This window comes from Nicotiana tomentosiformis, chromosome 10 (genome assembly GCF_000390325.3).
Source record: "Nicotiana tomentosiformis chromosome 10, ASM39032v3, whole genome shotgun sequence".
Classification (NCBI taxonomy): Eukaryota; Viridiplantae; Streptophyta; class Magnoliopsida; order Solanales; family Solanaceae; genus Nicotiana; species Nicotiana tomentosiformis.
In genome coordinates, this window is record NC_090821.1 from 42080021 (window position 1) to 42098095 (window position 18075).

The 18075-nt window shown below is 38.4% G+C and overlaps 1 protein-coding gene across 1 annotated transcript; it reads right to left on the bottom strand.

Moving 5' to 3' along the window:
• Positions 1-6568: 6568 nt before the first annotated feature.
• LOC104092686 (protein NSP-INTERACTING KINASE 3-like) lies at positions 6569-12678 on the bottom strand. The gene is made up of 10 exons (XM_009598342.4): positions 12298-12678; positions 12011-12143; positions 11834-11905; positions 11558-11701; positions 11030-11089; positions 10700-10797; positions 10414-10560; positions 9056-9397; positions 7393-7787; positions 6569-6989 (listed from the first exon to the last, which is right to left on the bottom strand). The coding sequence occupies exons 1-10, from the start codon at positions 12395-12397 to the stop codon at positions 6675-6677; spliced, it is 1806 nt and encodes a 601-aa protein (XP_009596637.1). The 5' UTR covers positions 12398-12678; the 3' UTR covers positions 6569-6674.
• Positions 12679-18075: the final 5397 nt, after the last annotated feature.

Genomic DNA, 18075 nt, shown 5'->3' on the forward strand with positions numbered 1-18075 from the left:
TTCATGTTTGTGGAGCAAGCACTTCATGGTGGGAAGACCATTATCTGGCTGCCAAATTATCAATACACGGATTGGAAAATATCCGTTTACAAATACGGATAATCTTACGTTAATATTTACTATTAACAAATAAATTTGGTCCAAAAAATTAATCAATCAATCATTTGACCAAATCCAAATCCAAATCCAAATCTGAAGCCGAAGCCGAGCCGAGCGACGACGACGACGGCGCGAGGCTTGCTTTCTTCTTAACTCTTTAAGAGCTACAAGAAAAGCAATCCAAATCCGAAGCCGAAGCCGAAGCCGAAGCCGAAGCCGAAGCCGAGCCGAGCGAGCGACGACGACGACGGCGCGAGGCTTGCTTTCTTCTTAACTCTTTAAGAGCTACAAGAAGAGCAATTATATATATATACCCACCAAAAATGTCTTCCACTTCCAATATGGGACAATGTCTCATTGTTAAGAGGGGGAAACTTAAAATTTTACTCAAAATTTTATTTTTCCTCCATTTCCCATTCACCCTCATTTTAAGAATATTACATCTTAAAAAATAAAACCTCAACAAATAGTACATTGCTTCGGTTTCCTATTGAAGCCCCATAAATGTTTAGCTTGTTTGTTCGTTTTTTTATAATCAATACGTTGCGTTTGAGAATTCTCTGAATGGGTTTAGTTTGTCACTGTTGGTAGAAGGGGAGTTTAAGATGATTTCTGTATTTTTGGCTTTTGATAGATTTCGGTTATGAAATGTATGCAGTCTTGACTTAAGAGTATTTTTTTTATTTGCATTAAGATCCCAGCTTATCTTAGCTAGTTTTTTTCCGTTGTTTTCGTAATCAGTATGTTACTTTTAGGAATATTCTGAATGGATTTAGTTTGTCACTCCTTAAGGAGCTTGAGTGTTGGTAGAAGAGTAAATGAAGTTGATTTGGGTATTTTTGGATTTTGATATATTTGCTTTATGAAATGTATGCAATCTTGTATCCTATGAATGCATGGTAGAAACCTTTTGTCATTGCTTTGGCTGGGGTTGTGTTTGTTGTGATGGCTTATGTTATGAGTCTGTTGTTTATTCATATCAAGATCACAGCTTATCTTTGCTGAAAGAAAGTTCTAGTCTTTTCGTTATAATTTTTATTATTAGTACTATGTTACTTTTTGGAAATGGATTTAGTAAGTGAAGTTGATTTGGGTATTTTTGGATTTTGTTAGGTTTTGGTTAACGAAATGTTTCCAATCTTGGATTTCATAATGCATGGTAGAAATTTTCTGTTTTTAATTATGTTACGCCGTATGACTATGTTGTTTATCGGTATCAAGATTGTGGCTTATCTTCGCTGAAAGTTTTAGCTTTTTTCGCTGCGTTTTGATAATCAGCATGTTACGTTTAGGATTTTCCTGAAAGTTTAAAGTGTAAAGAGCTTCACATCTGATACTGATGGTGTTAGGATCGGGAACCCGGATAGTGCGGAATATAGCCAAACAACGGTATAATGACAATAACAAAGACAATTGAAGTTGATAAAGAAGACACAAATTTAACGTGGTTCAGTCAAAGTGACCTACGTCCACAAGCGGAGAGGAGCAATTTACTATAACAATAAGAGTACAAAAAAATTAGAGTAAACACTCTAATTAATCCCAAATACCCTAAGAGAATAACCTCACAAGATCACTCCAAAGAAAGGGTTCACACAAGTGCTTCCCAACACTTAACTCTCATACAAAACACTCTTAATAAAGGAAGAAAGTAAGAAACAAGAATTGAAGACAAGTCTTGTTGGTGTGTCTAAAATGAACTAATGGTCTTCCCTTTTATAGGCAAAAAAGTCTTGACCTCTTAGGTGTAAAAGAAGAGATACAACTTATGCAAATGATGTCCAACACACAATGCAATATTTTTTGGGTCCCAAAAAATATTGCCAACAAAATCTACACTTTGCAAAGATACTTATGCTTATGTGAGATGGACTCCATTTGACAAAATAATGGCCATATTACAAATCTCCACCTTGGCCTAATTTTGGATGATATAGTAAATTTGCTCCACCTTCTCCGCAAAAGCCTCAATGGGCATATGTCAAAATTTAATGCCATCAAAATCAGACAAATTGTCTGATACCGAAACTGTAGTAGGGCCTATAATAGTGGATCCCAATAAAGTATACAACGAACCAGATCTGTGTGCTTTCATGATCACACGAGCACCTTGAAACATTTTCAGAACTCCACCTTCACCAGTGAATTTGCACCCAAGGGATTCTAAAGTGCCCAAAGATATGAGATTTCTCTTCAACTCAGGAACATATCTAACATCGGTGAGAGTTCTTACCACATCATCGTGCATTCTGACCCGAATTGTACCTTTGCCAATAACGTTACAAGTAACATTGTTACCCAATTGGACAACTCCACCTACAACTGAATCATATGTAGAAAACAAGTCCCTTCTAGGACACATATGATATGAACAATCGGAATCTAAAATTCACTCATTGTCTAATCTGAAACTAGTTTCAGTTGCTAAAAATATAGTTCCCTCAATCTCATCAGTTGCTACACTAGCTTCGGCGGTGTCAGTATTTTTATGCTCATTTTTTCTTTCCTTATGCTTTTCTTTATTTTTCAGCTTATAGCATTCGGAGATAATGTGACATTTCTTATGACAATAGCGACACTGTAAATTATTGTATCTGGATATGGAGTCGGAGTTGTCCCTAACAAACAAGCCAACTTCCGCTTGAGTTCCACTAGCTTCCCCAGTAATATCATTATCTATCAGTTCCTTTGATTTTAAGATAGATTTAATATCCTTATAAGAGATATTATCCTTTGCATAAAGCATAGTATCTCTTATATGCTTAAAAAATGGGGGTAGAGAACAAAGCAGTAACACGACTTGATCCTCATCTTTAATTTAAGCATCTATATTACTCAAATCCATAAGAATGGAATCAAATGTGTCAAGATGAGAGAGAATAGAGGTACCTTCACCCATACGAATTGTATAAAACTTCTGCTTCAGGTAAAGTCTATTTTCCACCGTCCTCTTCATATATAAGGTTTTCAATTTTTTCCACAGGCCTTTAGCTGTGGTTTCTACAGAAACTTCACGTAAAACCTTATTTGAGAGATTTAAAATAATACCTGCTTTTGCCTTTTTGTCTATGATGGCAAACTCCTCATCCGTCATTTTATCCGACTTCTTCTCCTTTCCTTGCAACGCCAAGTCTAAGCCATCCTGAATTAGGATAGCTTCCATCTTTAATTGCCACATTCCGAAGTTTGCTTTTTGGTCAAATTTCTCAACATAGGTCTTTGTTAGAGTCATTTTGGCTATTGAAACTAACCCTGTTAGATCCGGCTCTGATACCAATTTGTTAGGATCGGGAACCCGGGTAGTGCGTAATATAGCCAAACAACGGTATAATGATAATAACAAAGACAATTGAAGTTGATAAAGAAGACACAAATTTAACGTGGTTCGGTCAAAGTGACCTACGTCCACAAGCGGAGAGGAGCAATTTACTATAACAATAAGAGTACAAAAGAGAGTACAAAATTAGAATAAACACTCTAATTAATCCCAAATACCCTAAGAGAATAACCTCACAAGATCACTCCAAAGAAAGGGTTCACACAAGTGCTTCCCAACACTTAACTCTCATACAAAACACTCTTAATAAAGGAAGAAAGGAAGAAACAAGAATTGAAGACAAGTCTTGTTGGTGTGTCTAAAATGAACTAATGGCCTTCCCTTTTATAGGCAAAAAAGTCTTGACCTCTTAGGTGTAAAAGAAGAGATACAACTTGTGCAAATGATGTCCAACACACAATGTAATATTTTTGGGTCCCAAAAAATATTGCCAACAAAGTCTACATTTTGCAAAGATGATTATACTTATGTGAGATGGACTCCATTTGACAAAATAATGGCCATATTACAGTTGATAGAAAGGAGTAAGTGAAGTTGATTTGGGTATTTTTGCTTTTGATTTATTTTGGGTTATTGAAATGTATGCATCTAATGAATGCATGGATGAAAACTGTTGTCATTGCTTATGTTATGAGTATGTTGCTTATTTGCATTAAGATCTCAGCTTATATTTGTTGATAAATGCTACGATTTCTTTTTGACATTGTAAAGGCTTCAGTACTGTTACTTTTAGGAGTAATAAAGTTGATTTAGGTACTTTTGGATTTTGATAGATTTTGGGTTAATGTTAGTATGAGATCCTGGATCTCATGAAAGCATGGTAGAAAAGTGTTGTTTTTGCTTATGTTATGAGTATGTTGTTTATTTGCATCAAGATTATAGCTTATATCTGTTGAAATATGCTAGTAGTTCCTTTTTATTGCTGTTATGTTTGTCTTTTTAATAGGTTTTTGTTGCATTAGGAATTCGCTGATTGGGTTTAATTTAACACTCTTTTAATGAGACTGATATGTGATACTGTTGTTAAGAGGACAAGTAAGAGAAGTTGATTTGGGTATTTTTGGATTTTGATAGATATGGGTTATGAAATGCATGTAGTTTTGGATCTTTAAAGGCATGATAGAAAACTATTATTAGAGGAGCTTCATTCAACTATATGGTTAATCTCAATGCCATAGGATCATATGAGTAATTAAAATCTCTCAAGTTCTATGAATGAATAACTGAGGCGTTTGTGTTCGTGTGCAATCGTGATTAGGTGGCGTCAACAAACATCATATTTCTTATAGATCTTGTTTTATGTGAGGGTCACAGCCTGGAGTTTCCATAATGCTTTCAGCTCCTTCCATTCCATGTTCTTCTGATCTGTTTGTATGAATAACTTCCAGCATACAATCCAGCATAGTTTAGATGCATCTTAGTCCCAAACTTGCAGACACTCCCATTTTGCTAAGATCCCTCATTCTCCACCTTGTGTAGTCTTCCCTTTTTATTAAAGTCGTGCAGAACCATTTGGATATATTATTACCAATTACCACTTAGTAGCTGTTATGACTTATTTGATTCAAACTCTATTCTGCTGATGGCATAATACCTTCCATGAATTCCTACTTCTCGAACAGCCAATGCATCGATGCCATCTCTGTTTAATGCTGTCCTTTGATCTCACTGCTACGAATCACTCTTCTCAGATCTCTTTGATTGCTTAGGAAGAAAAAGGGAATATTAACAAGGTTAAGGGACACTTTTTCTGAAACTTCATTGAAGTCACTCTGCTTACTACTGAATGAAGGGGTGTTACCTGGAGCCTCTCGAGTTGAAGATACGACGTTAGGCTCATTCCAGATGATCTTAGTCAGCATGTCTGTGTCTTGATGCTAGTAACCAATGACTTTTTTGTTACAGCATGTAGAGAATAGCTTGTGTTGGTGAGTAGGCTAACTAGAATCTATCTTTCCTCTAGTGTTTAACTGATTTATAGTGCATAGAGCTCCGTTTGTCTACCTTCATCAACAATTTCAAAGCAGAAAAAAAACATTTTTGTGGACACACAAGGAAGCCTCCATTTCAGGTTGTTGCATCTGTGCTTCTTTTGTATCTTCTCTGTATGTATGTATTTATGTATAAGTGTGGTTGAAATCTTCTTCTGATAAAGGCTGCTCCTCTGCAATTATTAATCTCATTTCCTTGATTTTCTGCATTTAATGATCCTCATAGCATCATCATCTTGTGTCATGTTGAAATTGCACTAAGCCTCAGAGAGATTGTTTTTACTAGCTACTGAAATCTCCTGGTTTGAACCAAAAATGGAGCCTTTGTTTATATCTTTATTGATTGTTGTCAGGGGTAGTTCCCAAATCTTTAAGGGTTGTTATAGCTGAGAATGTCATGTTGATTCCTTCCAAATCGTGTTTGATTTGCCAATTTATGATACACAAATGGTTAAATTGAATTATCACTCATTATTTCAGCATAAATATTTGTGATCTAACAAGTAAACACCATCCAATGGCTTGTAAAAGCACTGCCACAAAAAGAAAAAATTAAATTCCAAATCTTTGCAGAAAGTACCTCTTTTTGTTCCGCGTTAGGTAATGTGTCATTAAGAAAATTCAAGTCAAATAATATGCCTCCCCCCCCCCCCCCCCCCCACCACACACACACACACACACACACACTTGTCCAGGCAGAACACAAGAAAAAGAAATACTTCTAGGAGGGATCGAGTTTGATTCATTAGGTTCTTTTTCTTTTACTATTTGAATTAAGAAATTTGGAGGTAAAAATCTTTGATACAATATGCAACATTTTAAAGAATTGAAACCACTTTTATATGACTTGGATAACAATGTCCACTTTTTTGCGCTTCCAAACAGCATTAAAGGACCAAAACAGTCCCTTTATCAGGTATGTTTGTACTTCTCAAAATGGCTTGGAAGTATAAAAGATCAAGGAATAAGATATTATGAACTAAGATATCTTCCATCAAATCTTTACTGTACATGAAAATAGCAAACCGTATGGCCTTTCTACTCATAAATCTCAAACCTTTCGTCCTAATAAATCACTAATGCAATCATAATTATATGTATGTGGCATATTATTTCAAAATTGAGAGAGCAAGAGGATATATGAACTCAGCTAACAAGAAGCTTACACATGACTTTACCCTTTTCATTTACAGATGAATACATACATTGGTTCAAGGATGATAAGAACTGAGAAGGAAAAATGGATGTCATCTAGGTCCAGAAAGTTCCATTGGTTCAACTAGTGACGATTCTTCAACGTAGTTGGAATATCTTTGTGGAGTATGTTCAAAAGCGCGGTTTCTTGGTGCCTCAAGTTTTTGTGATGCCTCCCATTTTTCAGCCAAACCATCCCCTTCTAACATCCTTAATGCTTCGGACATTTTTGGCCGATGAGAAGGGTTGAACTGGGTACATAGTAGGGCAACTTTAACCATCTCTTCCAGTTCAATCCGGTCAAAGTTATTTTTCAGATCTTTATCCACCATAAGGTTCGATTTCCCCTCTTGATGGAGCTCTTTCACCTGCATAACATTAGCAGTAATTAAACGAGGGAGTTCGTTGAAGTGTGCTAATTAGAGGGTCCGGTAAACTAGATGCACAAAACACTAGCTAGCCACATTTGAGGTTTGAACCTATAACTCCTCATAATTGAAAAGAAAACAGCTAGAACAACCGGCTTCTCTTTCTCAAATCTTTCGAGGCAGATTTAAGAATTAAACTTAAGGGGTTCAAACCTTTAATGTTCTTAGCACTACACTCATTGTTTTTTCCCTTATGTATATATCTATGTTACGTGTTGAAAATATCGCGTTCAGTTCAAAAACTCAGTCCCCCTTTGCATAACGTACTCCCCTCGGGATTCACAATACATATTCCAAAAATTACTCAGTACATCCAGGAGAAAGAAAAAGAGGAGAGACGCACCCAATCAAGCATAACAACACCTTTCTGGTTGGCCCCTCGACCAAAGTCCATGGCTTTCTGGCCTGTAATCAGCTCAAGCAGCAAGATTCCAAACCCAAAAACGTCAGTTTTTTCAGAAGATTGGCCAGTTGACAAATATTCCGGAGCAATGTGGCCAATGGTGCCCCTAACAGCAGTTGTCACATGAGAATCCCGGTGATCCAAGAGCTTTGCCAACCCAAAATCACCAACTACTGCCTCAAATTCCTCATCCAACAAAATGTTGGCTGCTTTGACATCACGATGGATAATTTTGGGATCACACTGCTCATGCAAGTAAACTAGCCCTCGTGCTGTACCTTGTGCTATCGTTTTCCGCCTTGACCAGTCTAAAACTAGTCTACCATACACATTATCTGCAAATTGAGAAACCACGACGCATTTTCAGTCAAGGCAATATGTGCATCAGTTCTTCAACTTATACAAAATTCAGTGAGTTGGAAACTAATAAATAGTAGTAGCTGATAAAGCTCTAGAAAAGGAAAATGTGTTTGCTTTGGCTTTCGAACATGCATAAACATACAACAATAGTTCCAGCCTGCAGCAAACTGATGATGGATTATACATATAATTTCAGTAGTACAGGATGGGACTGAGGAGAGGGTGGATCGTAACATCTAAGTTAATACTTAAATTCAAGGCCAGAATCTTGTGAATTCAAATCACCAACGACAGTGGTAATAGCAGTAGTCACTGGTCTTCACAACGTTCGATGAAGGTGCTATCGGTTGAATTGCTAAAAGTATTTAAATGCCTCAATAAATTCTCAATCCAAATTGCGAAGAGTTTCCATCATTTAATATTTTTCTTGTAGTAGAGGCGACTAGAAGTTAAACTACCAAAGAAACTAGGGTAAAGAACGTGGTCATGACAGTCAAAATATAACATATGGTGTACGCAAGAGAGTGAAGCTAGAAACATCATGAAAAGAGAAACCAAAACCGTCACCCATAAGAAACTTTAAGAGAAAAGAAAGGTTTGAAATATCTGCGGATATGCTTCTTTCTGTGCTTCAAAATTTTCATCTTAGTTTCCTTTTCTCTGTGTAACTAAATATTTTCTTCCATCATGCACCCTTTTTGCAAGCAAATTCCACAACTTTAAGAGACCAAATTCTAGTTTAGTTAGAGTAGTCAGCAAATAAAATAGGACTGGTGATAGCAAGCACCTAAAATGCATGTTAATATGGCAACAACATTAGGAAGTAGAAACTACTCGCACCATTCCATACTTATATGACTTCCTGACACGGTCCAAAATTTGACATTGCTCTAGTAATGATATTATTCTATATACCTTTTATAACTTCCAAGAATTCAATTTTGTTTAACTATCCAAATTTTAAGATTTGATATGATATTCTCTATAACTAGTTTATACCATTATTTTGAAATTTTCTTCGACTCCAATATAATAAATGAGTGAAATTAGCATTTTAGACTATGTGTCCTGTCGATTATCTGTCATATAAAGTGGAATGGAGAGAGTAGTTAATAAAAAAACACCTTCATGAGAATATTTTAACTTCAATAAATGGTAATGTTGGACTAATTATCTGAAGGTAATAGTCCAAGTAGTGATTACTAAGTATTAACAATAACACATATTGAAGCCATGAGCTGACCTTTTAATCGTGATGCTACACTCCCGTTTGGCATATAAGGGTAAACAAGAAGCCGTTCATTTTCAGTTGAACAAAACCCCAGAAGACGGAGAAGATTCCGATGGACAGCCAAACTAATCAACTCTACTTCTGTCTGAAATTGATTTTCACCACCAACAGCATTATAGTCCTTCAATCTTTTGACAGCCACAACAGTTCCATTGTTTAAGCAGGCTTTATACACAATCCCGAATCCTCCCCTACCCAAAATATGCTTTGAGCTGAATCGGTCAGTTGCATTCCACAGTTCCTTAAAGGTGTACCTTTTCAGGTGACCCAAGCATACCTCTGGATAACATTGCTCTGCAATTGAGAAGTCATTGCTCAGATAAAGCAATACAGAATTGCTAGATAGGACAGATGAAAAAAAACATTTGGCGAGACAAGAAGAAAATAATAGTGCTTTGTTCAGTAACAAGTGACGGAAAATAATTTGGAAAGAATTAATGCCAAAGTCCCAAAACTGGTCTGTACAAGGGGAAGAAAACAATTGACAAGGCAAGGTGCACGAAGAGAGTAAAGTTGGAAATTTGTGATGTTATAAGCAGTGAATTCATCTAGTTCAAGGTGAATTTTGTTGACATTTTTTTATGCCATCATTTTCCTTCTACAGAAATGTATGCGTCAACCTTCACAAGAAAATGCAAGTACAATTATTCAGATGTGTGATTAGAAAATCTTTCTGTCAAATACAACAACAACAACAACAACAACAACCACCCTGTATAATCCCACTAGTGAGGTCTGGGGAGGGTAGTGTGTACGCAGACCTTACCCCTACCCTGGGGTAGAGAGGCTGTTTCCGATAGACCCTCGGCTTCCTCCCTCCAAGAACTACTCACCTTGTTCTTGGGGTGACTCGAACTCACAACCTCTTGGTTGGAAGTGGAGGGTGCTCACCACTAGAGCAACCCACTCTTCTGTCAAATACCAACAATTAAAGTTACTCCACAGTGGTTCAGGAAATATAAACGAAAAATTTATGTGAAATTGAAACCTTTTTTTCTTTTTGATAGGTAGAAGTAACTTGAAAGAAAAGGGCTTTTATGCGTCCTCACCGAGAAAACTGACCAGAATTTATGAGTACGCCAAGGCCTTCATAATTTGCTGATAGGGTTCTAAGGTTCTTCACATTCAATAGGTTTATTCAATCTGGGTAAACATAGAATTGATCCCAAACATCTTTCTTGGCTCAACTTATATATCCATGAAGAAAGGCACAAAGATAGAATCTTTGACAACTAAAGAATCAGAAGATACAGAACCAATAAAAGCTGGAATTATCATAGAGAAGAGGGGCAAAAATAAAATCAACTAACCGTTGACATCAAAGAAGATCTGCCGATTATGTCTGTAGTGCCACCAAAGAACAAAAGCCACTGCTACACTGACCAAAAAAGCAGCACCAAAACTTGCAACAAATGCAACAACCACGCGACGGCTCTTGCGAGCAGCACCTGGTTGATCTACGATACCAAAAACATTAGATGCAACACATCTTCAACAGTACAAATAGCATAACTTCCTCAATATGTATAAATGTTTTAACAGTTTTCCATGTTCAGTTGAAAAGGAAGGGACTTGAGCACGAAATGTTATACATACCTGTCAGACTATCTGGTGGGAAGGACAGTGGTTCTGGATAGACTGCCGAACAATTGTTCTCAGAACTTTGACCACAAATTAAAGGATTTCCAAGCACTCTAAAAGCCATGAAGAGGAAGTTCATTTTTTATAGTGAGGAATACTAATGAAAAATACTTTTCAAACATAGCAATTTATCCTAAAACATTTACTGTATTCTTAACTAATTGACTTTTGTCAAGTTGGTATTGATAGTTACAGGGACAACCATAACTTAACGTCAATAATGTAAGGAATAACTACCTCAAAATGAAATGACTGAGTATTATGGCAAGAGAAAAGGCGACTCACTTGAAAGCTCGTGCTGATATTTTAGGAAGGGTACCACTTAGATTATTATAAGAGACATCCCTGCAAGAAATGATCAGCTAAGTCAGTCAGATATATGATGAAAGAACAGAAAATTTGAGTAAATGAAGTCTTTGCCGGATATGCATAATGAACTTTGAAGCGAATGTGTAAAAGAAGGCATGCTGGCATACGCAAGAGCAAGGCATTCAATCTTAGAGACTGGAGGAATCCATTCTATAACATTAATCACCTCTCTTGTTCGACGATGAAATATATCGTTAGGAGTCAATTTTAGTCGGTGACACAACAACCCAGTGGAGTACCACAAGTGGGGTCTGGGGAGGGTAATGTGTACGCAAACCTTCCCCTACCCTGGAAGGTAGAGAGATTGTTTCCGAAAGACACTTGGTTCGAGATGAAGAATAGAAACAAGTAAATATCAACAACAGGCCAGAAAAATGATACCAACAATGAATGAACAAACAGGTCTCTTGAAAGTGACTTATAAGTGAAAATTCATGAACTCACAAATAATTCAAATTCTTGAGGTCTCCAAAAGAAGTGGGTATTTCGCCTTCAAATTTATTGTTGGAGAGATCAATTGTCTGAAGCTTCTGTAACTTCCCAATCACATCAGGTATAGGACCGGAAATGGCATTGTTTTGCAACAATCTACATGAAAGATCAAGTACAATTTACTGAAAGAATGGCTTAGAACACTGAGAAAATCGTATAGGAATTGACCAAAGATTGTAATGGAACCAAGCAGCAGTAACTAAGAGAAGCATATAGTCAAGAACTTACACAGATTGCAAGTTAGTAAGATTGCCAATTCCAGGCGATAATGTGCCCGATAGACTTTGACTAGGTAGTGCTCTGATGCAAGAGAAAATGTTCATCAATCAATTACTGGATAAAACTCAGGCCTTTTGATTACACAACAAAATTTCTGCAAAAATACTATTCAACTAAACTACTTACAGAGCAGAAACATAGCCATCAAATGAACAAGTAACCATTCTCCAACTGCAAGGATCTACGGAATTCACATCCCAATTGTCCAGAACATTATAGGGGTCATGTAAAGCCTTCTTAATTTCCGTCAAAGCAACAACTGCACATTTATTACATATAGAAACAGTCACTCTTTTAGATTATTTCCACTGTAAAGAATTAAACCATAGTTTGAGAGGAATTAATTTATACTTAGCCTAATTAACAAAAGGAAAATTTCAGGACAAGTGAGGAATTTCAAGAAAGAAGCCAACCTTCATAGTTTATACCAGTAGGAGAAAGTGTAGCAGAAGAACTCTCCATCATCAATGTACAAATAAGTAGCAGCCCCACATTCCAAAGCAGATGCAACATTCTTGCTACACTCTTACCTGTACAAATTTCTACAACCAACAAAGTAAAAAGAAATGCCCTTTATCCATTTTTGACATAACTCACCTCTTCAACATTATCCAAAGCTAGCCAAACTTAAACAATCATTGCCATAAAAAGAAATGCCCTTTATCCAGTTTCAACCACAAGAACCTGATAAACTTGCTCGTTCTTTAAGACTAAAAAGGTCTCAAAAACCTAGATGCCAATTTTTGTTCTTTATACAAAACCAGCTCTTCTCTTTCAAGAATTGACTCAATTATACTAAAATGGGCACCATTTGAGTGTATACAAGAATGGGATTTTTCCTTTACTCAATTATTCTTCTTCTTGGTGAGTTTTAGCTTAAAGTAGCTTTTTTTCCTTTACACTATATCCTTTTCAGTATCAACATCACAATCCCTCTCTATTATTATGTCGAGTCATTCTTTTTATTATTTATTAATAATCAGAAACATATAGATAGACACTCATAATAGGCCAAACTGAAGGCCAAAAAACTCTCAGATAGAGATGTGGACACTTTTAAAAGTAAAGAATACAGAGTAAAAAAACATGTACTTTTCCCTCTCCAAATTTATTTCAATTGTAACCGCCAATTTTAAATTTTGGATGCATTTTATCATTGAAACTAAAATACACACACAAAATAAAACGGAAGAATTGAGCTATATAGGCTAATAGTAAAAAGATCTTTAACACTATTCATGTAATTGAACTTATTTTAGAAATTTTTTTTTTTTTTAATCAAATTACCAACAAATATTGTTTACCCTCAAAATCGGATAACAATTGAATTTGTAATTGATTTTAAAGATACGTAGATTAACTTGACACAAAATGATAAATCAGATTGCAATTGAAATAAATAATGATAAAGTAAATGCAAACCACACGAATTGAACAGTTTCGCCTTAGAAGGTTAGCCACCCTCGAGCCCAACGTATTTCGATCGATATCAAGACAGAAGAATAAGAACTTAAAGAGAATAATAATGTATTGCTTTGGAATGTGTGTTACAATGTTCGCAATGAATTACCAGATCCCCTTTTATATAATAGGGAAATCCTACTTTAAATACAATTTTATAAAAGGTAAAAATCTCTTGATTAGCTGATTGTTGGTTCCTTACTGATACGCGCCGAGATTCCCGTCGTAATATTCGACCGGTCACGGATATTTTGGTCTTTTGTTGGTCATGCTAACAATGTTTCTTCGAGCTCGATCGGGGCTAAGGTCTACTCCAAGATCACGGACTCAATGTTCTCGAAGGTAGGCATTCTGACCGCGAGTTCTAGCTCGGTGAGACTCGAAGTCGATCTTCAGCCTTTGGTTGTCATGTTCCGAGCCTAACCTACCATGTCGTAGGCGAGCTCGATTTCGACTGTATACAGATAGTTCTCTCGTTTTTCGGAGAGAAGACGACGTGAAACGATATGAGCTTTCGATCCTAACTTCGATACCCTGTGACAGAAACAACAAAACAGTCAAAATGTCTCGTCAGTCAAGTCTTAATGGCATTAAATACTTGTCAGTTGCTGGTCGGGCGCTCCTAGATGTGAACTGTCGTTGGAAACTATAAATACCCCCTCATTTGTTCTTTCAAACTTTACATTCAAACCTTCTGCCCTTATTCCTAAGAAATTTCAGTACTTCCAAACACTTATATTCTGGTTACTTTGAGATCTTTTATAAGAACTCTCATTCGTCTATATCTTAAACCATCGAGTGTACTCTTTTAACTTCCTCTTTTTTCTTATTTCCTCTCCATAAAGAAATGGCAAAAACTTCCAAAATCGTTCCCCAAAAGAAAACTCCTTCTACCCCGCTGTCGGCTACCGAAGAGACCGCTTGACGTATTGTTGTCGAGGAACCAGCACCGGAACCTTCTCTAAAAATGTTCATTCCGAGGGGGTGCCCGATCAATGTTGATTTTAAAGTCGAACAACCCTCATTCATATCAGGCCGGTGTGAGGATGTCTTGAGGTACATCTGCTCGATCACCGAGGATATTCTCTCCGAAGTCAAAAATGATGTAATTGGGTTGACAAACATGTGGTGGTTCCCGAACCTGACGAAGCCATCATCACCCACGTCGAGTGATTTTTAAGTGTTTACATTTATCCCTTCACGTTGGGCCACTTGGATCCGGTTATCGTCGACTTTTGCAAAAGATACGACATAACCCTCGGTCAAATTCACCATTCTTTCTGGAGGATCGTAATCCTCCTCTGTTTCTTTGTAAGTAAGATCGAAGGGTGCCCTTTCACTATCGATCACCTCATGCGTTTATACAGTCCCTGACTCTACCGGAGGGGACTGATCAAGCTCGCTCGTCGGTCCAGTAAGGCCCCATTCTCGAGTATCGATGAAGATAGGGATCGAGGTTGGCTAAGCCGTTTCGTCCGAGTGAGGACCTCGGACTTGATCGCGGTCGAGCACATGTCGTCCCCTGAGAAGTGGAACATGTCACGTAAGTATATAATTTTGCTCCCAAGATTTTATTTATCGCCATTTTCCTTCCTTCTTATCGATGTTCTGTGATGGTGCAGTTGTTGCTCGGATCCCAAACACAGTTCCTCGACTCAAGAAGTGGGTCGAGGGCATCATATCACAAAAGCCTTATTCTGAGCGCTCGTGGCGCGAGCTTTCAAAGGGCCGATAGAAGGCCAGTTCGCACGGTGAGATCTCTTTCATGAGTAATATTTTGTTTCCCTTTTGCATGATTAAGTCCTTACTTGTTTTATTTCTTTTTGCCAGTTTACCCAAGGATGTCCAAATGAGGCCCCCATCCGGTAGTGACGATTTTCCTATTGAGTCCTCTGCTCCAAAACAGGGTGCAGAGAAGAAGAGAAAAAGGGCTCCGAGATCGGAGAAAAAGAAACCAAGTAGGAGGCTGATCCGCAAGCCAAAAGAAACCTCCAACTCCCGAATACTTGATTCGGACTCCCTCTACCGGCTCAGGGACGATTCTGAAGAGGATGAAATTTTAGTAGCCAGGGAGCCATCGGTCCCTGAAGAACGGGCATCAACAGAAGGGGGGACGACAGAGGCCAATCCCTCCTAAACTCAAGAGGTCGATGCATCAGTTCGAGAACCCTCAAGACGCCAGTTCTTCTCCACCCGGTGTCATCGATATAACAGGATCTCCTTCGTTCATAGACTCAATGTTGGGTGAAGTTCGAGCGGCGAAGGAGCGTTCAAATGAGGGGGTCTAAGGAGCGAACGATCCCCTCCAAAGTTATTTTGATAGCGTGGACTCTATTGCCACGGAGGATGTCACCGGATTGGGTGATTTAGATGTACCAAGAAGAAGTCCGCCCTCGGGGACAGGTGGGTCTAGCTCGAGCTCGAGATTGGTCAACCGATTCCCTACCCCGAGTATCGATCCCAGTCGGAAGCGCTCGATCATTATCTCTGTTCTGGAGGACGACCAAGTCCTTTTCGCGCTTATTGGGGTAGCTAGTTACCTCTGGTGCCTGGTGACTGAAGAAGAACGGGCAAAGATAAATGAGATGGAATTTTTATGCTTGTTCAACGAAGCACAACAAACATTGAGTCGTGTAATGTGCTACCTAACCTTTTCATTTTCCAGCTTTGGTTACTTAATGATCTTAATTTTTTTCCTCGTATCCGCATGCCTTGGTGCTTAACCACGAGACCTTCCTCCGATATCGAGAAGAGTTGAGTCTCCTCGAGGTCAAAACCAAAGAGGTTATTGAGAAGAGAGATATGTACAAACTTATCAGTGAGAAACGCGAGAAAAAGTCCAAGAGTCTTCGGGCTGAGTTGGACGCGGCTCAAAAAGAACATGTCGTTCTAGTGGAAGAGGAAAAAGTCTTTGAGGTTAGTGATGATGAACTAGATTCGGTGACTAACGGTCGGAATTCGCAAGTCTAACAAAAAATCGATCGGGTCGATCAACTGCGAGCTGAGATGGATGTTGTCAAGACCGAGGCCGATGAATGGAGGGGAAGGATGGACCGCCTGGCCTAAAAAAAGGAGACTGCTCGGGCACAGCTGGTTTCGGCTAAGTCCCAGCTTCGAGCAGCAAAAGAAAAGGTCGAGGTGCAGGCCAAAAGGCTTGAAGAGCTCCAATCTCATCTTTGCTTGTCCGCTTCTGAGCGAGAAATTATGGCAAAGGAGCTTGAAACGGCCAAGTCAGCGGTCGTGGTGGTTAAAGTCGATGCCGACGAGATGGTGGCCCAATATAAGGCCGATGCCGAGGCGGCGAAGATAGGCCCTTAAGGAGATTCATGCTCGTTGTTTCGATCTATTGGACGAGATCGAAACCGCTAAGGGGATCGAGGCCGAGGCCAAAATGTTGGCCTACTCCGAAGAAGAAGAAGAAGAAGAGGAGGAGGAGAAGAAGAATGAGGAGAAGAAGAAGAAGAAGAAGAAGAAGAAGAAAAAGAAGAAGAAGAAGAAGAAGAAGAAGAAGAAGAAGAAGAAGAAGAAGAAGAAGAAGAAGAAGAAGAGGAAGAAGAAGAAGAAGACTCTGAGGGCTCCGATGGACCCGGGGGTGGAGAAGACCAGGCTATTTAGATGCCTTTGTAGAAATTTTTTGCTTTTTTGTTTTTTTGTACTAGTATACTTTTGTATTTTTTGTTAAGGCTATTTGGCCTCTGTAAAGACTCTGTATAATATACAAGGCTTTTTTTTCCCTTCGACAGTTTAAGAATTTTGTTTTCCTTTGGTTTATTTTTTATGTTTGCAAATATAGAAATGCCTTAGCATAAAATAGTTAGGTTATGTTCGAAGGTTCGAATAGGCCTTGCCTTCAACATTATTTTATTTAAGGCATCGTGGGGGTTCAGTATGACCAAAAATGTTTTCCCCAAAGTACTTATGATATTTTAGATTATAGTTTGTCGAAGGTAGCCTTTAGAACCGGTTATGAAATTTTGAAGGCCTTGTTTTTTGTTACGGGTCTCGGACGTCTCCGAGCCATTTTAATATGGATGTAGCCTTTAGTTTGGATGTTGCCCAGTGGGCTTGTTACCCCGAGTTATCCGGGCTTGCCTAAGATAACAGTCCTCGAATGGGGATGGCCATAGCCTTTAATGTCCGGGCGCTGCCTAATAGGTCTCGTGCCTCCGGGCTCCGATAGCCCGAGCCATCCGAGTTTGTTTTTAGACGGCAGCCCCCGATTGGGAGTGATCGTTTAAACCCGGATAAAGGCGGCCCTCGGGCTCGATATCTTTAGAGGATCGAATGTAAGAAATTCCTTAAGATGAAAAGAAAAAAGAGAAATTCTCAAGGGACAAGATATTTATTCGCAAGGTAGAAACTTCTTTTTATTCTTGTGTGTCGTAGTTACACATGTGTACAATTTTTGTGCCACGGCTCGAGTAGTCTATGTGGGCACGGTTTATTTGATTGTTTGGCCCTTACAGTAAATCCTATCGGTTGAGCCGAGACCATTCAATCATAAAGTTTCTTTCCTTGCTAAAGTCGTTATCTGAGGGTGATGCCCCCCAGTGTTCGGGGCCGAGCGTAGAGAAGCCTCGAATACTACTGTCATGATCTTCGATACCGGATCATAACCGGACTTCAATTCTAAGTTAGCACAGTTTATTGTTGCCTCATTAAAAACCTTGCCGGAAAACCCATTTGGGACATAACCGGTTCAAGGGAAAAAGAGTGCAACACGTGCTTGC

Excerpts from the sequence above, each read along its gene's own strand:
- LOC104092686 (XM_009598342.4), bottom strand. The coding sequence starts at position 12,397 with ATGTTGCATCTGCTTTGGAATGTGGGGCTGCTACTTATTTGTACATTG. Across the intron at positions 9,398-10,413 it reads GATCTTCTTTGATGTCAACG|AGCAATGTTATCCAGAGGTA; the intron begins GTTAGTTGATTT and ends TCTCAATTGCAG. Across the intron at positions 7,788-9,055 it reads TGTAGCATCACGATTAAAAG|ATAATGTGTATGGTAGACTA; the intron begins GTCAGCTCATGG and ends CTCAATTTGCAG.